General features: G+C 44.6%; 1 protein-coding gene across 2 annotated transcripts in view; it reads right to left on the bottom strand.

Annotated features, from left to right (window-relative positions):
* Window positions 1–1,684: 1,684 nt before the first annotated feature.
* LOC130374966 (uronyl 2-sulfotransferase-like) overlaps window positions 1,685–20,768 on the bottom strand; it is a 42,443-nt gene continuing 23,359 nt past the window's right edge. Inside the window, exons 4-9 of one of the 2 annotated variants that reach the window (XM_056581947.1) lie at window positions 18,619–18,774; window positions 12,642–12,721; window positions 11,754–11,907; window positions 2,964–3,061; window positions 2,568–2,725; window positions 1,685–2,256 (exon numbers count right to left, since the gene is read on the bottom strand). In XM_056581947.1, the coding sequence (XP_056437922.1) occupies window positions 1,931–2,256; window positions 2,568–2,725; window positions 2,964–3,061; window positions 11,754–11,907; window positions 12,642–12,721; window positions 18,619–18,774 (972 nt within the window). In that variant the 3' untranslated portion in view covers window positions 1,685–1,930. The remainder of the gene's footprint in view (window positions 2,257–2,567; window positions 2,726–2,963; window positions 3,062–11,753; window positions 11,908–12,641; window positions 12,722–18,618; window positions 18,775–20,768) is intronic. The other variant, XM_056581948.1, reaches the window with a different exon arrangement.

Here is a 20,768-nt window from a genome sequence, read left to right as displayed (position 1 = left end):
TTCACACTCACTCACACGTAAAGTGGTGGTGTTCACAGTTTCAGAATGACGACTCAGCATAATGGACAAGCCTTTAGCCCACATTATTGGGCTACACCTACTTAGTTACAGTGAGGTATTGGACCAGACGTCTCTTGGACCAGGGGAGAGATTGAGCTCAAACTCGTCACGTATGAATCCATCTCAATCGGTCCCTGAAATGCAAAATGTTCCTACTTAAAAAGTCGTCCTAGAAACCACTTGGAGAGTTGGGGACTGTGTTATTTGGCGACCAAAAGCTGGTGCTCAAGGACTTCAAATGTCCTTCATTTGTAGCTTCCTGTTCCCAGCCTCAGTCTCTGTAAGTGTGTCTTGAAGGGAGTGTTGACTTGGATGGAGTGTTTCAGGCTTGAATGGAGGTTGAGTGGCCATTAGTGGAGCAGGATTCAGCATCGCTACGCTGACCACTAGATGGTGAGAACCAAAATGAACCCCTCTCGTCTCCAGCTTGTCCACCAGGATTTCTTTATTTCCTGTTTTTTTAGTTTTTTGGCATTTAAAGGCATTTGTACATAAAACAACTTAAATACAATTCCTTAAAATCTTTGATATGCTTCAATTAGTTTTCATATCATGGGACCGATGGTAGATTATTACTGTTAAACTTGAAAAATCCATCCAACCGCCCCACAAGCAGTCTCTGCCCACCAACAGAAAAATATGACAAACAAATACGTACCTTAATTTAAACAGAACTTTCCAGAGCAATTCTACGCAAGAGGGAAATGGACGAGCTGCTAATTAATGTCATGATAAACACAGATATAATAAATACATCCCAAAATGGGTCATAGCATTGCATTGTAGAGAAGTTGGCAATAGTTTTGGCAAGTTCTTTTACTGATATTTAAAACTTTGGATTGAACTGAATTGGGCTTCATGCACTTTCTTCGCATTCATCCCTATAATTATTCCCCCAAAAATGGAAAAATTTCAAACACTTATACACCGTGACCTATCTTAAATACATGTAAAACACAATGTTGGTTTGGTCGAGTGTAATGATACTGCCGCACACAATTGGAATTCTCTGAATTCATAAATGCGTGCTTATCGTTCCGCCTCCCACTGAATCAAATACCATCATCCACAGGTGGTGTCACGACAGTTTTCAGAAAACACTGTAGGATGTGTCTTGGGATTTTCATCACAAACTGACTCCATGTGTCTTGAACTGTCCTGGATGATGAATAGTTTGATGGCACTTTTGATGACATAAAATTAGAAGCTTTACAGACCAGAGTCGAGAGGGAGAACCATTAAAAAAAGTACCAATATCAAAACAAGAAAATGCAAATATTCAACCAACCCTCTTATCTCGCAATGGTCGCAATCATCCTGTAATTTAGAATATTTCTCAACAGATTTGTCCCCATCCAGCATTCATCTCTCCTGGAGATAATAGAAACCGCATCTGCCTCAAATCCAACGAATCTCGCTCAGTGAGCTTGAAGGAACTTCAAAATGGCGTCGAGCCTTCCAAGTCCATTTCCATGGTCCCCCCGGCAGTTCATGAGAAACTGCAACCCCCCTCCCCCTACCCCGATCTATTCACTCCACACGTCCAGTCCTCGCCATAGAAAGAGTCTTTTTCCCCACACACACACACACACACACACACACACACACACACACACACACACACACACACACACACACACACACACACACACACACACACACACACACACACACACACACACACACACACACACACACACACACACACACACACACACACCAACACTGAGCAACCGACCAACCCACCCACCACCAGGGTGATCCATTAAGGGGGGAGAACCCCCTCCACCCTGGTGTTCCGGCCCCTGTCCCACTAGTCCAGTACAGGCCCCCACACCCCGGGCCTTAGTCCGCCACGGCGCGGGCGTCCTCAGGGGTTCACCAGCCAGCTGGCGGCGTCCTCGAGGGTGGTGTCCTGCGCCTCCTCCTCCTCCTCCTCCTCCTCCTCTTCGTCGTCCTCCTCCGCCATGGGCTCGGGGGTGCGGAGGACTAGGTCCCGCAGGAAGTCGTGGGAGTAGGCGGAGGGGCGTGAGGCCGACTTGAGGCCGATCTTCTTCTTGGCCAGGTGGAACTGGTCGCGGACGAAGCCGTAGAAGTCGTACTCGTAGCGCATGCGGTGGTAGAGCACCTGCAGGGCCTCCAGCGTGGGCGTGTGCTTGCGCACCGTGCCCGTCATGTTGCCCGCCTTCTTGTAGTCTGGGGGGGGGGAGGGCCGGTCAGTGTCGTAATCAGGAGATAGACCAGACTAAATATTTATACTTTAGACATTTTTTTAAACTCTACTCTTTTTTAAAGACAACACTTTTTCTTGTGTATTCGCTGCTTTTGGGTTCATTTTAATGCTTCGTGTCATTTTAAAGCTCATCTAACCACTGTGAAAAGTAATTAGTATATACTAGTGACTAATAATAATAAAAATAAGAACTTAAATGTAAATGTGTCACATATTATCTATCACAATGAGACAAGTGAAGCGATCCAGTGTGAAGAACAGCAGCGGTGCGTACCAGGGCTCTTGTAGATGTTGAGGACCCCTGAGAAGAAGTGGGGCAGAAGCCTCTCCAGCAGGAGCAGCACGTCCTCCAGCTCCTCCAGGATCCCCACCAGGAGGTAGTTCTCCAACACGTTCTGCTTGGCCCTCTCCAAGGCCCACACTCCTGGCTCCCTGGTCCAGAGAGGCGGAGGGACCACAGAGGGAGAGGGGACGATAGAAAGAATAGTAAACAGATGGGGGGGGGGGGGGGGGGGGTTGACCGCCTAATGCTGCATATAATTGAGAACAATAACACGTAACCACCAACAGTCAAAAAATAAAGGGTTGACTTCGTAATTCTGCAAATAATTGAGAACAAAATCATGTGACCACCGTAGGATCTACTGCATCCTGGCTTGCTGTGCATTACCTGCATTGTGGATGCTGACCACAAAAGTAGGGGATGATGTAGAACATCCTGGGGTTGGAGCACTCTGGGTAGTTTTCTAAGATGCACACATTGATATCCTGAACAAAAAGACACAATCGAAGACACAGAAAGATTAGGATCAGGCCCAGCAGTAGTGGTAGGATGAGCACGTGTAGTTAACTCGTTTCACGACTGTATTTCGATTGTAATTGCTTTCTAACTTCAGTAGGTGGAGCTCTTGAACAACACAGTAGTCACTAGGCTTAGTCAGAAAATGTAATGTATCCGCTCACGCCAGAGGTGGCCACCAGAGGGCACCCTGTCCCGTATGTTCTGAGTTTAACGATCTCATGATTACGGTCATGTCAAGACCTGCAGGTTTACACAAAACATAGCTTGGTCAAATGAGTTTGATGAACTCATTGCACTTCTTATCAAGACATGACAATCAAGATATCACTTTAAGGAGATTCAGTGGAAGATTGTTAAAGCAAATCTATTAGACAAAATTAGGCCCACATCATGTTCAGTGAGAGAGTGATAGCCCATTTATTCTTGCATCATTCACACTATACTATAAGATTCAAATACTGACTAGATTGAAATGAATTTCAAACACAAACACACTGTATCATTATGTTTGAGATAACATTTCAAATGATTAATTCAAAGTATGCAATTCTTTACAATTAGTCACACTTCTTTCTTCTGTGCCTGGAGAAAAGTTTTAGGCTGTTTAATATGAACAATTTGATGCACTTTTTCATGTTTCCTTGTTAAATGACTCCCATGCAAGCAAGAGATCTTGAACCTTTGAGCCTCATGAAATTATCAACATTACTCAACAGGAACTTTTTTGCCCGTATTAACTTTTTTATTACAGGCATCTGAAATCAATGATGACAGTTCGAGAGAAGATTGAGGCTATTCAAAATTCTGAACACTTTTATACCTTTGTAACTGCAGTTGGCTGTCGCTTTGAGGAGTGATGATGGTTTTATGGGCCTAAACTAATCAATGCAAGCATCACAGGGGACAAAACCATGCTTGTCAGCCAGCAAGCCCAGGCGTCCACCAACGATCAAACATAATGGAGCGACTTTGGTTTGGCTGGTTTGGTTAGTGCTAGAGATGTGCAGTTTTAATCGAATAGACGGCTTAATGTTGCTACCTTCGCAAGTCGGCACCAAATATAGCCCACTAGTCGGAAGAAATTATATATATTTTCTATGTAGACATATGCATTTGGGCCTTTAGCGTATATTGACCAAAGTTACACTGAAACGTACTGTATTCCTGGCAAAATGTAGCTATAAAAAAAAAAACTACTAATGTTAACAATTTGTGATGCATACATAAACATTGGCCTGTTGACCCTCGAGGTAAATCAGTAGAAATTAGAACAATTTAAGATGACATCTCAAAAACTATGAGCAGTTTGGCAGTATTTTGATATGCTATAAAATGGAAATCAGGTTGTACGTTGGCTGTCTAAGAATAATCTGGTACAACCACTAGAATGGAGCAATGTGTGTAAAACACATTAAGCACAGGCCTGTGGACATTAAACCGTCAAACTAACATTGTTAACCGTCGCAATCCGTAGACAATGTGATCCTGGTCATTTAAAAAAACTAACTCAGCTCATCGGCGCATGGCTGCCCAAGACATTCTTCCACTCAGCTTTGTTGAAGGCAAAGGCCTCAATAAGTTATTAGAATATATCAAACGAGAATACATTGTGCCAGGAAGTAAAATGGTAGCTTCCACATTTGAGCCCGACCATAACGAAATTAAAGAGAAAGAAGAAGAGACACACAGAGAATTTGGCTGTGCTGCCATCAGCCATCAATGATGGATTAAAGGCGAACGCCATGAGCCTGCTGATCGGTTCATCCAAAAGACTGATGAGGCATTTCCATCACAGTGCTGACGCACTCCTTGATGGCAAATGAAACAGGAGAAAACAGGGCCTGCCTGAAACACATACAGTCCTGAAAGACACACTGGACTTCAGTTAGCGCCATGTTTGAGTGCATGAACAAAGGTGGGCCTTCACCGATGTTCTGTCTGAGCGAACAGTGACAAAAAACAACCCAATCTATTCTCCCCACTCCGGAGCCCCTTAAGAGTGCCCTGCTCTGAGTGGTGAGACGTACGTGTCAGTTTCAATGGCGTTCCCCGTTACCATGACTTCGCTGAACAGGTAATGTAATAGGCTAATATAATAATAATAATAATAATACATTTAATTTAGAGGCGCCTTTCAAAACACCCAAGGTCACCTTACAGAGCATATATTCATCATACATTTTTTAAAAAAAAACAAGACATTGTGGAAAAAATAAATAAATAAATTTAATATACAAGTTAACTTTAATTGAGTAGTATTATATAATTAATAATAATAGAAACAAAAACAAAAACATTTATAATGGGATCATCGTTCAATTGTTTTACTATTTCCATCCTTTAACTGATCTCCACTAGGCATCCCAACTCAGCAGGCAAGCTCAGGAGGGTAACAGAGTTCAAGAAAATTTGGCAGTTTCATTGGAGTGACAGATACCCCCAACCGACAGATAAACCTGGGAGTGCGGCAGTACAGGCCTCTGCTCTGGGTCCCCGTCACAAGCACCTCCACTTTCCCCAGATGGACAGTCAACGGCACAGCGGTGAGATTGAATCCTGCTGTGCCGTATCACAGCTTCCCAGCGAAATGGGGACGAGGAAGGTAACAATGGGGATGAAGAAAAGAAAGACCAAACTGAGGGCTCCACTCAACCAAAACGCCAGAAAACGTACCTAAATTCTTCCTTTGGGATGTCTACGGAGAGTCCACCGATCAATCAAAGGGCTGGAGCACAACCTGATCTTTCTCCGCAACATTGCTGTTGGCGCTGCGATTGAGGGATTTTTGTTTTGTTTGTTGACAATTGTGCTCAGTAAACGATGTTATTGGCTAGTAACACACAGCTGTCTTCTGAGTGTTTTCTTATTTTGAGAATAGTCGTTAAACAAAACGTTCACTGTTGAACTACAGTGAAATGAATCGCTACAAATATCTCTAGTTCCTATCTGTGATGTTGGGCTTGGCGAGCTCTTTGGCATACAGCTGAACTGAACTAAGGGACAGCATAGCAGCAAACCTCTGGGTAAATTTGTTAGGACAAATTATTTCCAATATGCTTGCAAAAGAGATCTGCTCACTCAGTTGAGTCATTTATTCCACACATAGGTTGGTTCAAAAGTCATGCAGAACATGTACTTGAGGACTTGATTTGAATGTTGCATTGAAAGAAAGTTAGCAATGGGTTGGTTGGGATGTGGCTCGGATTACAAATCTTAGTGTTTTATTAACACTTTTATAGATTAACTAGCATTTTCAACTCTTTAACACCTGGAACGTCTTTTACACCTTATTTAAACCATAATTTGTTGATTATATTTTCTGATAATTTCAGTTATTATTGCACGACCTTTTGCAACACTTTGGTTCAATAGTTCTCTGCTAGTCTGAGCAATAATTGGCCTGCCAGGAGAAATTCATTCGTTAACAGCGCCATAAACTGACTCTGTCGCCATTGTGTGCACAACAATCTTTGCTTTAGGGTTCGCACAGTGTCTTACTGTTCACTAGGGAATTCTTTTTGCTTGCGTGGATGGTTGATCAAAAAACAAAAAACAAGCTGTTTATTTGAGTTTGGTGAGTTTATAGCTGTTGTAAATATTTTTAATTATATTCTGTTTTATAGTTCAGTAAACATCTCAAATGAAATGACGACCATGTACTTATAGGAATATTGCAAAACATGAACTTGATTTGTATGTTGCAATGAAACAATCGTTTGGCTGTGGTGCCATGCCTTAATTACGACGCCTCATTGTTCCGACGTCTCAATGGTCCGAAATATTTCGCATTATCGACATGCCACTATGCCGACGGTTCAATGTTCCGAAAACGGAACCCATTGTTCCGAAGGTCCGTTTGTCCGACTTTTCAAAAAGGAGGCGCATTAGGCAGACGGTTCAATATGCCGAATAGGCCAAGGCGCAATTCCACATGTGTGATTATGAAACCAAAAATAAAAGACGATGCAGGCTAAGTTCCAGCAGTGCACTTCACCAAGCCAGACTGTTGCTGTGAGCTTGAACGGTCACAAGAGGTGAATTTATGAAGCGCACGTTATACAAGGACTAATACTTTTCCCGTAAAGAAGTCAAACGGTGAGTGAAAAACAAATATTTTTTTTATCTTTAGTGGCTGTGTGTGGGCCTATAATATGTGTTGTTTACTGTGTTTACAGTGGGCTTTCAGCCTAAATAATTTCGCTGGTATTGATGTCTATGTTAACTAACTTGACATTAACATTAGCTTTATTGGTTTGCAGAAAAACGGTTGGGTATTAAAGGGGTAGTTCGGAATTTTGGACATAGGGCCTGATTCCCAAGTTAGCCCTTGGTGTTCTTTATCATTGGAGACAGTTTTCAACACATTTAATTTAGTCCTTCTAGTTGGAGAGTTTGCTCGTGCTAGGCTAGCGCACGGCAACGGGCAATACTAGCCTGCTAATAAAACAGTCTCACCCACTCCACAGTACACCCGAGGCAAATCAACTATAACACCAGACGGACCCCTTATACCACAAATACCCCTTTTAAGTTATTTTTTGTTTGGTCAAATGAAATGCAGCCCAGTCTAAATAAATCTTTACTTACACTATAAATAGAACAGCCCCCGATCAGAGGCTTCTGGTGTGTTTGTGTGTGTGAGTTTGTGTGAGTGTGTCTGTTTGTGTACGTGGCAATGGAGGATTTTGCATTTACTTAAAGGTGTGTGTGAAGATGACCGGTAACTGGAGGCAGCACTCCAAGGCTCCAACAGCCTCTCATAATATAGACCATGCATACGGGTAAAACTGTACCAATAGACTGGTTGATGATGACACAGAGTGTGTCAGGGCACACTGTTGATGGATGAATCCACAAGCGAGCCTCCAACGGGCCTTGACATTCCTTCACATCATTGACCACACATATCTTTACAGCTATTTAACACCTCACAGAGGGGTAAATGCACGTAGTGTGTTCAGGGTAACGTAATGTACAGCTGGCCGGCCATTACACTAAATAAACCCTGACACTGTGCCGCATGACTGAAGGGGTTTATTTTGCGATAAGGTCCGGCTCGCTGCACATAAGTCTGCTTATTACACGGCTACTTACTAAAGAAAACAATGATTTGACCAAAAATATAACAACAAATAAAAAAGTAGCCATGTACTAACTTCTGTTTGGAGCGACTGTTCTCCTGCTCTCTTTCATCTATTTGGAATTAATTTGATCCCAGTATAAAAATGTATCGCGCACACAATACTTTTTGCACCGCAACGTCTTGAATTCCCACCGTAGAGATTCCAAGAAAGTGGAGTGTTCAAACAGGGTGAATGTGTGTGTACGTGTGTGCTTGTGTGCGTGTATGAATGGATGTGTACGTTGCTGCATGTGTGTGTGCATATGAATGTGTATGTGCATGCATGTAGGTGCGTGTCTCTGAGGGTTCCTGAGAGTTTTTGAGCGGACATGCCATTGCATCTGCGTATTGTGGCATACATGTGTGTTGTACAGAAAAAAAAAAAAGTTCTGTTTGTACAGGGAGGGAGCTATGGAGAGAGAGATGTGGGAGGTGGGAGGGGGGAGGGGAGGGGGCAAATGGAAAAATCTGGAACACAGTTTGTTCATTGACCCCCCCCCCTCTTAGGTACAGCAGTGCCCACGGTAGGCACAAGAGACCCGGTTCAGAATGCTGGATTTCAATGTCGGCCGAATATGTCCAGTCAGTCTAATGAACTATAATTGGTTCCAGGTGCACAAGTTTGTCCTGATAACATGACAACCCATGTTCTCCACAGAACCAGTTTCAGTTGAACTCCTCCCACCTCCTCCAAATTACCATCTCCTACCTTACGTGTGATTGATAGAGACAATGACCCCGTTGTTCTTCTTGGTCATGTTCTTTTATGCTACAAGGTGTTGTTTGCTTTTTGACTAGGTTTTATGGCTCTGTCTTTTCTGGCTGGAAGCCTCCAGTTGTCTTAATTGCGGTGTGTGTCTGGACTGCAGCTGGAACATAAAGATGCGTCAGGTGACATAGCAGGTCCAGATAGGAATGAAGTGTGGTGGGCGGAGCTCACAAACCTGTAACTAAGGCAGAAGAAAGCTTACAGGGAGGTCAATTTATTCCATCATAGTGTCAATAGAATATCCTGGAGTGAAGGGTGAAAACTTTCCCGACATTGGGAATGTCCTGGGTCAAGGACAGCTATTTGTCCTTGTAGTCGCTCACTCACTCACGATCACACAGTGGGCCAACCCGCCTGCGGGCTTAATATCAGGCATATGGCTGTCAGGTGACCTCTGGGAAAGAGGGGATTTTGGTGTCCTTCTGACAGGAGTTCCGAAAGGCCCTCGCAATTGGGTTCAGTAACGTTTTCCCCGGAGTTTGTGACCTTCTGAGTTATGTCGTTTTTCGAAAAAGGGCCCCTCGCAGCTCCAGAAGTTGGTCCAGAAACCATGGCAACACATGTTATCTACCTAAACTTCACTAGTTTGAGTTGAAAATAATCAACTCCCCAAACGTCCCACTCCCAAGAAACATCTTCTACCGTGCGATAAGTCAAGCCAATGACCAAGTTTACAGTTCATAGTTCTAACCTTTTTCATCTTCTCCATTAGAGTCCATAGAAAACATGTGTCGACTTTATTCTGCATTTGTACTTGGCTGGTTTATTTTCTGTCTGCAGGCCCGAAATGCCGTGCTTTGCTTCTCTTGTGTGATGCTTCGGCACTCTTGTTCCGATCATTGTTCGAAACCATAATCAATCACTTATTGAGTGGGTGATTGATGTTGGCTCAACACTGCTGCGTCAAGACACATCAGACTTGTTTAGGGTTAGAGTTGCCCTGACCTGCCTTCTGGCTCGGCTGCCAAGACTGCATTGCACCAGGCAATCAGAGCACATCAACACTTGCATAGGTAGGTGTTAATCAAGAGCTCCTGACATTAATATAATATTAATATTATAATTGTTTTGGACTGAAGCCTCGGCAAACATGCAATAAGAGAGGCAAAGAGAGAATAGCAAGTCCACACACACACACACACACACACACACACACACACACACACACACACACACACACACACACACACACACACACACACACACACACACACACACACACACACACACACACACACACACACACACACACACACACACACACACGATAGGTAACAAACAAACACAGGTAGAATCACATGCCATGTTTATGATGTGACAATATCCCCCATAGGGAAGGTGAGCCAGGCATTTCTACGGACTCTGGAAAGGCTGTGAGGGTCCCTTCTACAAAAAGGACACAACTTACATGGTCTCAAACTCTGGGCCAATTATTGCTGTACCTAATTGCGAAGGCCTGTCAAAACTCAGAATCCCCCCCCCCTCCCCTCTTTCCCAGAGATCAGCCATGTGCCTGTTATTAACGCGCAGGCCGGAAATCCAACTGATTAATTGTTAGGGAGGGAGTGAATACAAACAAACAGTTAACCTTTCTTGACCAAAAGCATTCCAAACGTCAGGAAGGTTTCTCATGTCTCCCTGGGCTTTGTTATGCCTTGGCCACAGGTACGTGAGCTGGCACTCTGCCCATCTCATCCCATTCTTATCACTTGCTAGATGTCGCCCTAACGCACCTTTAAGCACCAGCTGCACTCCATCACACACACACACACACACACACACACACACACACACACACACACACACACACACACACACACACACACACACACACACACACACACACACACACACACACACACACACACACACACACACACACACAAAACACACACAAAACACAGCAATTAAACGGAACAGGGGCTTCAAACTGAAACAGACGGAGCCATAAAACCGCGTCAAAATGAAACGGCGAGACACTTATTGGCAGTGGTCTCCTCACTCTGAGCCAGGGTATTCTGGAGAGCACACAGGCAGACTGCGTGGCGGGGTATTCCGGGGATGAGATTGTGATGTGGTTAGACTCCAGTCTCGATGCCCGACAGGATCTTACTATCAATTTACAGTCTGTCTTCAGAGGATGCCATATGTAAAGATAATTACATCTTATTTAAAGACTTAGTAACCAGCACTATACACCAGGCAGACAGGCAGATATTGGCTTATAAATTATAAGCATAGGGTATAAGCTGGATCCTATAATATCTTTATCTATGTATTAGGATAGGCTTGTAAAAACGTTTTATTTCACTTGTCTTCCCTTAAGATACAAATGTATTATTTCCCTTGAAGATGTTGAATATCAGCAGCATCGCTACTTCTTTTAGTACATATTCATATAGAAATATGGTAAACACTGTTTGTATTTGATTTAGCATTTAACACTTGTCTTTGTTTATCCCCGTTTTCACGGGTGTGGTTTCTAAACAAGCCGTAACGGGTTTCATCCTCCCCCGTTTCCTTTAGCTCGTTTGAAGACAAAAACACAAACTTGTTCCTTTTAATTAAACTGACACACGTAGCGAACAAGGCCAGACAGGCAGCAGCCCCACAGAGTGATAGTCACCGCGGCAGACCGAGCGACAGTCAGATGGACCAGATCATCCAGAGAGATAGGGTCCAGTCATGTGTCAGACACCTCCACCCAGAGCTACCTTTAGCTCCTGCAGAGAGAGATGGAGAGAGACAGCGGGACCGAGCGCCTCACCAGGTATCTCTCGTCGTCCTTCATCCCCGGCGTGCGGATGAGGTGGTTCTGCTCCCCCCTCCAGTCCCCGAACCGCCGGAAGAAGTAGTTGGACAGGAAGCGGTTGATCGGGTCCCGGATTATGTTGATGTAGACGGGCTCCTCCACCCGAAACCTGGTGGCAGAGGACGTTCGGTGTTCGATATCGCTAGCCTCATACATTATACATACATATATCTGTTTACATACATAAATATATCTATCATATTTGGGCCAAATTAAACTAATTCTGCTCTCCTAACTTTGCTGATTCACTTCGCCTCATTGGCTATATCCTAAGCCAATCTGAGTGCTTTTTACATTCCATAATCACTAACATTATTCCATAATCACTAGCATCTCTAACATTTATTTGGCTTAGGCATTTTTTACGCTAAATACAAGGTGAACCTTAATGCATGTATATGCATTAAGGTTGTCATCGTATATGCATAGACGTCGTCATCGTCTCGCCGTCCCTCCCCGTTCTGTGATTGGTTCCCTATCTCAGGCGAAAATCGGATCCATGGAATCCAGGCTGTTTAGAATCAGAATCAGAATCAGAATCTCTTTATTGTCATTGCACAAAGTGCAATGAAATTGGGGTAGAGGCTCTCAAAATAAGTGCTTTTAAAACAAAAACTAAATGAGAAAAGTTTTTTGTTTTTTTTTAAATAAATATAGAATGTTAAAGAACTCGGCGTGAAATGAAATTCAGCGTGAAATGAAAATCGCGCACAAGGCAGCATGGGTATACCCAGGCTATAATACCGTTGGGAATTTGGTTAGATAAATGGAGAACTTGGGGTTTGAACTCTAGATTTGAGGAGATCTGAAGGATGAAATTAATGGCACAAAGAAAACCATTACCTGGTGAAGTTGAGGAAGTGAACGTGCCGCGTGTAGAGGAACGGCTGTGGCATGTTGCTGATGTTCTTTATGAGATCCACCTATAAATACACACACACACATACACAATTTATATTCGACATTCAACAGTGTATTTGGGAACCAAGCCAGCTACCAAACACAGTGCAGGACTGAATATTCAGTAGGCTTCTGTGGAAAGGGTCTTAGTGGGAAATGTTTTGGTGAATCCATCACTTGTTATTTATCTTCATTTCGTTTTTTTTTCTTCAAATGTCGAGTGAGCAGCAGCAGATCTATCTCCATTGTAGGGGCCAGTAGGACACGTCATGGTGGAAAATCAGGAGGCTCTGGCTGCAGCACTGCAGTGATAGAATGTAACTCAGACCATGTGTCTCCTTTCAGCACTGAGGGGATATGGGGATGTGGAGGCTGAGGAGGGCTTACTGAAAACATTTAGAAACACACCATCCATGTCAAAAGACGCCGTCTGATTCAATTTCAGATGTCAGAATGATCGTTGTAAAATATTGTGTCTGACAGGTTCTTTGATTGTGGTCACGACTATTTCTGAGAATTTTGCAGAAATGGTCCCTAACAGTTTTTAGTTCCTCTAAAATATTTAGGAGCAATTACAAAGAAGTCTAGATTTTTTTTTTTGCTATAGTTTCAGATTTTACACACTGTAAATATCCCAGCCTCATGAAAGGTCACACAGTCTGAAATAACTCCACATCTAACATTCTACGTCTTTTCTTCCCAGTTTTTTCCGCCGACAATTCCAGGAAACTCTTATGGAAGACAAAGCTATCCCGGTTTTCCAGGTTTGGGAGGCGGGACCTGGCGCCACCCAGTTAGCCAATCAGGTGAGTCCTTGGAAAAGATACTACGTAGCTGTTTGACGTAGCAAAGCCGAATATACATTTCTACCCAATGTAATTTCAATTTTGCCCTATTGTATCCAAGGCCCCTACAACTCATGACTATCACCACAAAGACAAATGCTCGAACACTGTTTGCGGATGACATCAACCGTGGTATTCATAATCACAGCAAGCATGTCCACAAAGGCTAAAATAATGGCAAAGGCCATATAATGAACAGTCTGGCCTATTTTGCCACCACAAGACATTGTCTGGGCGCCAAGCAATTCATTCATTTAGTTTATTTCCGACATTCATGAGTGACACACTCAATCACAAAGATGACACACACAGGCCCTGTCTTTAAGTCCCCACAAGTCACCAACCAGAAGCTGAGTCACTTTGGATGCATATTATTTCCAAGAGCGTTACTGGCACTGCTGTACTGATCAGGAGCATTTTTGTACTTTATAATGTGTGCGGGTCACTCTTACGTCATAGCAGGACTATTCAGAAAGAAACTCTGATATTTGAGCGTGTTTATGTACACAGCCCGGTGCATCTATGGCTCCCAGTCAGATTTGGGCTTAACGCGACCCCCTGCCCCACCAGCTCCCCCCCCCCCCCCCCCCCCCCACCTCTCCAAACTCAGTACATTTCCACAAACTCACTTACTGAGGGAGATGTTTCTCCAAATAACTGAATGAAAAACCGATGAAATCAATGAATAGTTTCTCAGTGCGTGGTTTGATTTAGTTTTTGTTGTTTGTCCTTTGAAATCCTTTTCGGGCTTTTTTTCATTTATCACACAGACCACAACCGTTGTGCCTCTGCCATTCACATACCGGTACCACGTGCATGTGTGTATATATCCGTGTGTGTGTGTGTGTATGTGCGTGTTCCAGCGCGGTTGCACCTCCCCTCCTTTCCCTTTTCAGTCCGTCTGGAAAATGGTGGGGGTGGGGGGGCGGAGCGGCGGCTCAAGGGACTGAGGGAAAGTGAAGGACGGTCTGGGATTCCTAGCATACCAGCGCTACGCCCCCTCCAGCCCCACCTCCACCTCCACCTCCCCACCGCCGAGCCCCCAGCCCACCGCTCTAGCTCCACACACACAGAGGCTCATCAAAGGGGAGACGGAGGGGGGGGAGACGGAGCTGAGCCCAGGGGAAGCTCCTGGCTGCTGCCCTCGCCTTCAACTGTCGCTCTCATGTGAAGCGGGGTAACACGACCAAACCCAAACGCGGCCAAAGAAGCTACAACCGAAATGGTTTGAAACTAATTGAACGAAAAAAAACATCCTAAAAAATAAATACACTTGACAAACAAAGCTAAAATAAATACAGATATATCAAAACGAAACAACAAACCCAGAACTAGAACCAAAGTGAGAAGCGCCAAGCGCAAGTAGCTTTGTGGGCGGTTCTATGGCGATATTTTACCGGCTCATAAATGACTTGCGCCCGGTGCAAATCTAAAAAGGGTTGGTCTGAAGTAGCCTAATTACCGGTAGGTGTGGTTTGGGCGTGACGTGCAATAAACCAATGAGAGTGCCATCTCCCATCCCCTTTAAGAGCCATGAGCGCATTTGAACCTGACGAGTTGATATTATGACGTTTTTTCTTGCAGTTTGCGCGTTTGCAGTCTCCGATGAGACAGATGCATGACAACATGAATTTCAAACTTCAAATGGCTCTGTTTATGGCCAAGTAATATGGCCTAATTCACACATGGAATAGCGTTTTCTTCCACAACTTCAGTCCTCAAATAAATTTCAAAGAAAACTCAACACACATATGATGTGCGGTAACTGTGGTTCGATTCAATGATGTAGGCAATAAATTAACAAACATTGTTTCTTACCAGTAATGTATGCATTATCGTTATCGACTTGTGTTCCTAATATGCATGTGTCCCCCCTGTTAACATACATTTCCATGGACTGTATTATGCGTTACGTGTAGTTTGCGTGTGTTAAAACAGATGGACGCACACACGCGCGCCCGCATTCATTAATTATTTTACACATACACACACGCGCGCCCGCAATCATTCATTCTTCGTAACACTCACTCGTGGTAAAAAAATGTTTTCAAACGATCCAATACTCATCAATCCTAAAAGTTATGGGCTTGTATACAATGTGTGTGTCAAGAAAATATGTGTTTGCTGTACGGTGTTTGCAGATGCATTGATTTAAAAGTACAACTTATCACCGCTGTATCAGCTGTTCTTTCCCAAATAATTGACCAAGAATGTGTGGCTAGGGAGATTAGAGAAGCAAAGTGTATGCGCGAGGTGCACAAGAAACATTATGCATGGGCCCTTAAAATAGCATCTGAACAACGCGCCACTGACTTTAAACCGGGTATTTCCTGGTTTGTGGCGCAATTGTTTTCTGAAACTGCAAAATAGCACCAGGGAACGTTTGCGCCAGAACACGTCTCCTCCTTTCGCCGAACCGGCCCTTGGGGCGCAAGATCATTCCCTAATTTACCGACGCATGGTGGTGGAGGGAATAGAACACTCTGCGCCAGTTGCAAACTAGCAACGACACATGTGTCAGTGTAGAAAGTAAATTGCGCCGGATGCAAGATTGGGCCCCTTATTCTTCTATGTTCTTCTCTGTATCTCCTTACACCTGACTGCTATTGACTGTGAAAACCAGAATGACTTCATCAGGGCCCTTGCGCGCAGGTCATGCAGTGATTTGTTGCATGTCGGGCCCCTCTGAAATACGCACAGTGCAGAAGTTCGCACAGAGTGTACGAACTGCGTGTCCACGCCCGTGTTGGGGCCAAACGGACACTATAAACAACACGGCCATGTCATTTCACATGCCACTGATATGTCAGACACATGCCACTAACAGTAGATCTGAGCTGTGTGTTGTTCACTAGTGACTCATTGAGTGCTTGAGGACGGGCAAACTATGTTTGAAGCAGTTGGCCCCCAGGGCCAGTGACTCAGGCTCCCTGGTTCACAGGGGCCCGTTGCGGCACTGCATCTGTCCACCAATAAGGATGTACATTCTAACCCCTTTTACTGAAAGGGGAAGCGATTTAAAAACACCAAACCAATTGTGTGGATGCACCACCGAAACACACAAAGACGGCCTGTTTTCGAAAGAAAAAAGAGTCTCAGGGTCCTGACACTATCAGTGGCCCCCAAGATGGCGGCGGGACTCTTCCACGTCTCGACGCAGCGTTCCAGCTGAATGAGGGAGCTCCACTGTTCGTCTGATGTAGCCCCAGCAGAAGGCACCAACTCTGGGCCAACTCATTAGCAGATGGCTGGGCCAGCCAGCAGGGAGAAAACCCACGTCACGCCATAGACAGCGGCTAGAGGCAAATGAGATCCCCTGGCTCTATAGTTAGCCAATATTGTGTAGGGATCTGCATAAATCAACACACACACACACACACACACACACACACACACACACACACACACACACACACACACACACACACACACACACACACACACACACACACACACACACACACACACACACACACACACACACACACACACACACACACACACACACACACACACACACACACACACACCGCAGATAGGGTAAACAAGCACTCGAAGGACCATTTGAAACACAGAGACAAAAGACCCCCAGGGTTCCATACAAGCACTCCACAGCACATGATCCTAACTTGTAAACATGTGTCGACTCGATACAGACACAAATGCTTACATGCGCGCGCACACACACACACACACAAGCACAAGCACACATGCATACATATGCTCAACACACACTCACTCTATCACACACACAGTCTGTAAGGATCCCAGGGCTGATTTCATCGCGACGGTGACGTTCTGAGGATAAATACGGTGTAATAGCATTCCGATGCGGTGCATGAGAGCCAGCTCTTCATGGTTTGATGAATGGGTAAACAACAAGCTGTTCCAATATTAGCTCTGACTATTCACATCACACCCGTTGGCCCAGCGGTGGCTATGCATATACATCCATCTAACGGGGATCCGCAGACATTTATGGCTGGCTAGCTAGCTACCTAGCGCGTGTCTGTCATAAATGTCAGTCAAACACGGATTAATGTTGCACTGGTGCCTCCGGGGTTGAATGACAAATGACAATCGGTTCCCATGGTCTATTATTACTTTTAATGGCTTATTGGAAACATGTTTTTGGAAAACATTGTTTACAGAAAACATCCCCATTGGGGACGGCATCAGAGCATACAGACGGTTATGATTATCGTTCTAATCCCTTTAAATCATTCCACGTGTTTTGAAACCCTTCACCCCCCCCCCCCCCCAGCTGACCTGTAACCCTGGCAGTGAGCACCGTGCCACTGCATAAGGCCCCGGTGCTTCCCTTCATTGTTCTTTGAGAGCTTTAAACGAAGGCAGCTCCCCCCTCTATAAAGCCTTACGCTGAGATCCCTCTGATGCTCAAGGAAGCAATAAAACTGAGATTCTACATGGGCTGGCCCAGCCCAAAATAGAGAAGCAAGTAGCTAGGGCCAAATGGATCCAATCTGTTACTTATTTGCTTACACACAACAAATAATACCATCGAAGTTGAAGGCCACATTGACTATTTTGTAATTCACTTATTTTGTCAAAGGTTTTAAGAACTTTATTATGGGAACCGTTGCACTTTTGCACTTATGATTGATGCATGTACTACAATCTCATCATAAATCTCACAAGGTCGATTTCCCACCACACCTTGCGCAAAGTAGTTTGGAAGCGCAATAACTGCCTCCAGTCACTGTACTTAAGCCTTACTGACTCACCGGCGTGGGTGATATGTGGGACGAGCTGAAGTGTATACATTTCCGCTGAGTGAGGACATTGATTTCTAACCCTGGGGTGGGGACCCCACTTGGAACTAGAGATTGCTGGCTTATGAGCTGCAGATATTTCTGGGCCTGTTTTTTTTTCAAGTCCAACATGTTTAAAGGCCAAACGCACTCTTTGTCCTGGTCTGGCTGTCTAGTGATCCACAGCCACAAACCAAAGAAGGCTTTTGTTTGATTGGGTTAAAACGATCGGGAATCAGAACAACAAGGTGAGAAGATGTTGAGGCGAGTCACAGTAACGTTACAGCGGGGGGCCACACCCACCTGTTCGTGCTTGGTGAGGCGGGTCCGGTTGTGGATCTCCGAGGAGACCAGGTTGAACTGGTGCTTCTCCGACAGCAGCCGCAGCAGGATCAGCACTGTCCGGCTGCCACACTTCCCCACCCGGTTATACACCACCTGACTCGGGAACGGCAGCACCTGGACGCACGCACACACACGCACACGCACACACACACACACATGCACACACACACATGCACGCAGATGCACGCACGCACGCACGCACACGCACACACACAAATATCAATCACACAACACCAGACAAACAGAGAGATAAAAGGAGGGAAAATGAGAGCTCCACCAAATGAAATCACTTTGTATCTGTTACCTTTAATCCCTGCAAGCTTGTGAGATGAATGTGTCATACAATGATATATAATACAGAACACATTGGATTTTTTAATTAATTTCATTTTGTTCGGCAAAACACTTTCTTTGTGTTTTGTTGTGCAGGCCACCCAGCGATGAAGTCTAAATAGTGTGAGCCTTTTGGAACCAATGGAACGACAAATAGCGCGATGGAGGCAAACACAGAGGAATGAGTTTGAGGACGATAACAGCGATTTAAATTGTGTAAGAATATAACTATGACCTTCTTTCTCCAACTTATTTCCAGTTCTAACCTGCCTAATCTGCCGTTAACCTCTGATCTGTTGTCGTGCATTCAGCCCGAGGGGCATCACACACACACACACACACACATCCCTATGTCGTTAATGAGACGATATGACTCAATGTTTGCGCTGAATAGATTTTAGCCTTGACGAATGCCTTTGTTTTGGAGTCATCAAACACCCCCCCCCACACACACACACACACATAGTGTTTCACCATTCAAAGCATGTGTGTTATTGCTGTCGACTTAGGAAGGCAGGGCTGATTCTACATGTTTGAAAAGGAGGAGGAGAGAATGTGTGGGAACAGGTGTGTTGAACACATGGAGGTTGGCCAACCAGCCCTAAGCCGCTTCTTAGAATGACCCGCACTGTCTGCTTTCAGTGTGGACCAAGGAGGTTAGTTGAGCCATGAGAAGTAGGATGCCTTGGGCAGAGGAATAGAGCTGTATGCATGTGTTTTGATGTTTTTGTGCCTGGATTACTGCTATATGATGAGCTGATTGTGTTTTTGCTATTGACGGACCTGAATGAGATTTATGTAACATGTAACTCTGCATCAGAATGAGCCAATGCTTTCTCTATGGGACTGTTTGATGATGGATAACAGAGAAATTCTGTCTGCACCGTTTCAGCACGTCACATTTGGAATCCACCAAAAACCGTTGTTGGACCAAGATATAGTTATCAATGACATGTTCCCTATAGCCAATCAAGCGCCGACAAAATAAAAAAAACGGATGCAAAACGTTTGTCAGACTTTGACCCGGCGCGCCAACGCCTTGCCAATGTGGTCAACCGCACTGACAAGAAAAACATCAGACGTTTGGAAGTAGGCCTATCATTAAATACATAAGAAACAAATGGTCTGGGACAGCAATCATTCAAAAAGTAAAGTCTCTTGCAGCGACGATATTAATAGCAACCAATCTTTGGGGAGACCCGGAATGGGTGGCTTTAACCGACTGGCAGTAGATTTACAGACTGCTTACACTCTTGACAGTTTAACTGCTTTCGGGAAGGAGAGGCTGGGAAGGCCAGGGGTTAGGGGGCCTGTGCTTGACCCTTTCAGACAGGTGTGTCATTATCTCCCATGTATCTGATCCTGACCTCGGCTGGGGCCCTGAATCGATGTGTGTGTCCCTGCTAGTGGGAGGGAACCATTTTATGCCATCCTAGTATTTGCATGTGTTTTTCACATTGACATGTAATGTATTTAGCAGACGGGTCGTAGCCGAATTGGCTTTCAGGCGTTTGCTGTGATTGCTCGTAGCTTACAAGTCAGTGTTTGAGGAGCTACGTTCAAACTTTCTATCCCACCCTCGCAGCAATCCCAGCTTGCTAAAACAAAGTGCACATCTCGCTGAAGTCTTAGCGGAAGTTGGGGAAACTTATGCATGAAGATAGGACATTCTTTTAGCAATGAAAAGAGAAAGCTGAAGAACAAACACCAAACTATTCTGATGAGGGCGTGCTATCTTTATGTCATCACAGATTTCCTAGAGTGCGTGTTTGTGT

The sequence above is a fragment of the Gadus chalcogrammus genome, chromosome 21 (genome assembly GCF_026213295.1).
Source record: "Gadus chalcogrammus isolate NIFS_2021 chromosome 21, NIFS_Gcha_1.0, whole genome shotgun sequence".
Classification (NCBI taxonomy): domain Eukaryota; kingdom Metazoa; phylum Chordata; class Actinopteri; order Gadiformes; family Gadidae; genus Gadus; species Gadus chalcogrammus.
Note: the sequence above shows the minus strand (reverse complement) of the source record. Positions and strands in the feature narration are given on the sequence as shown.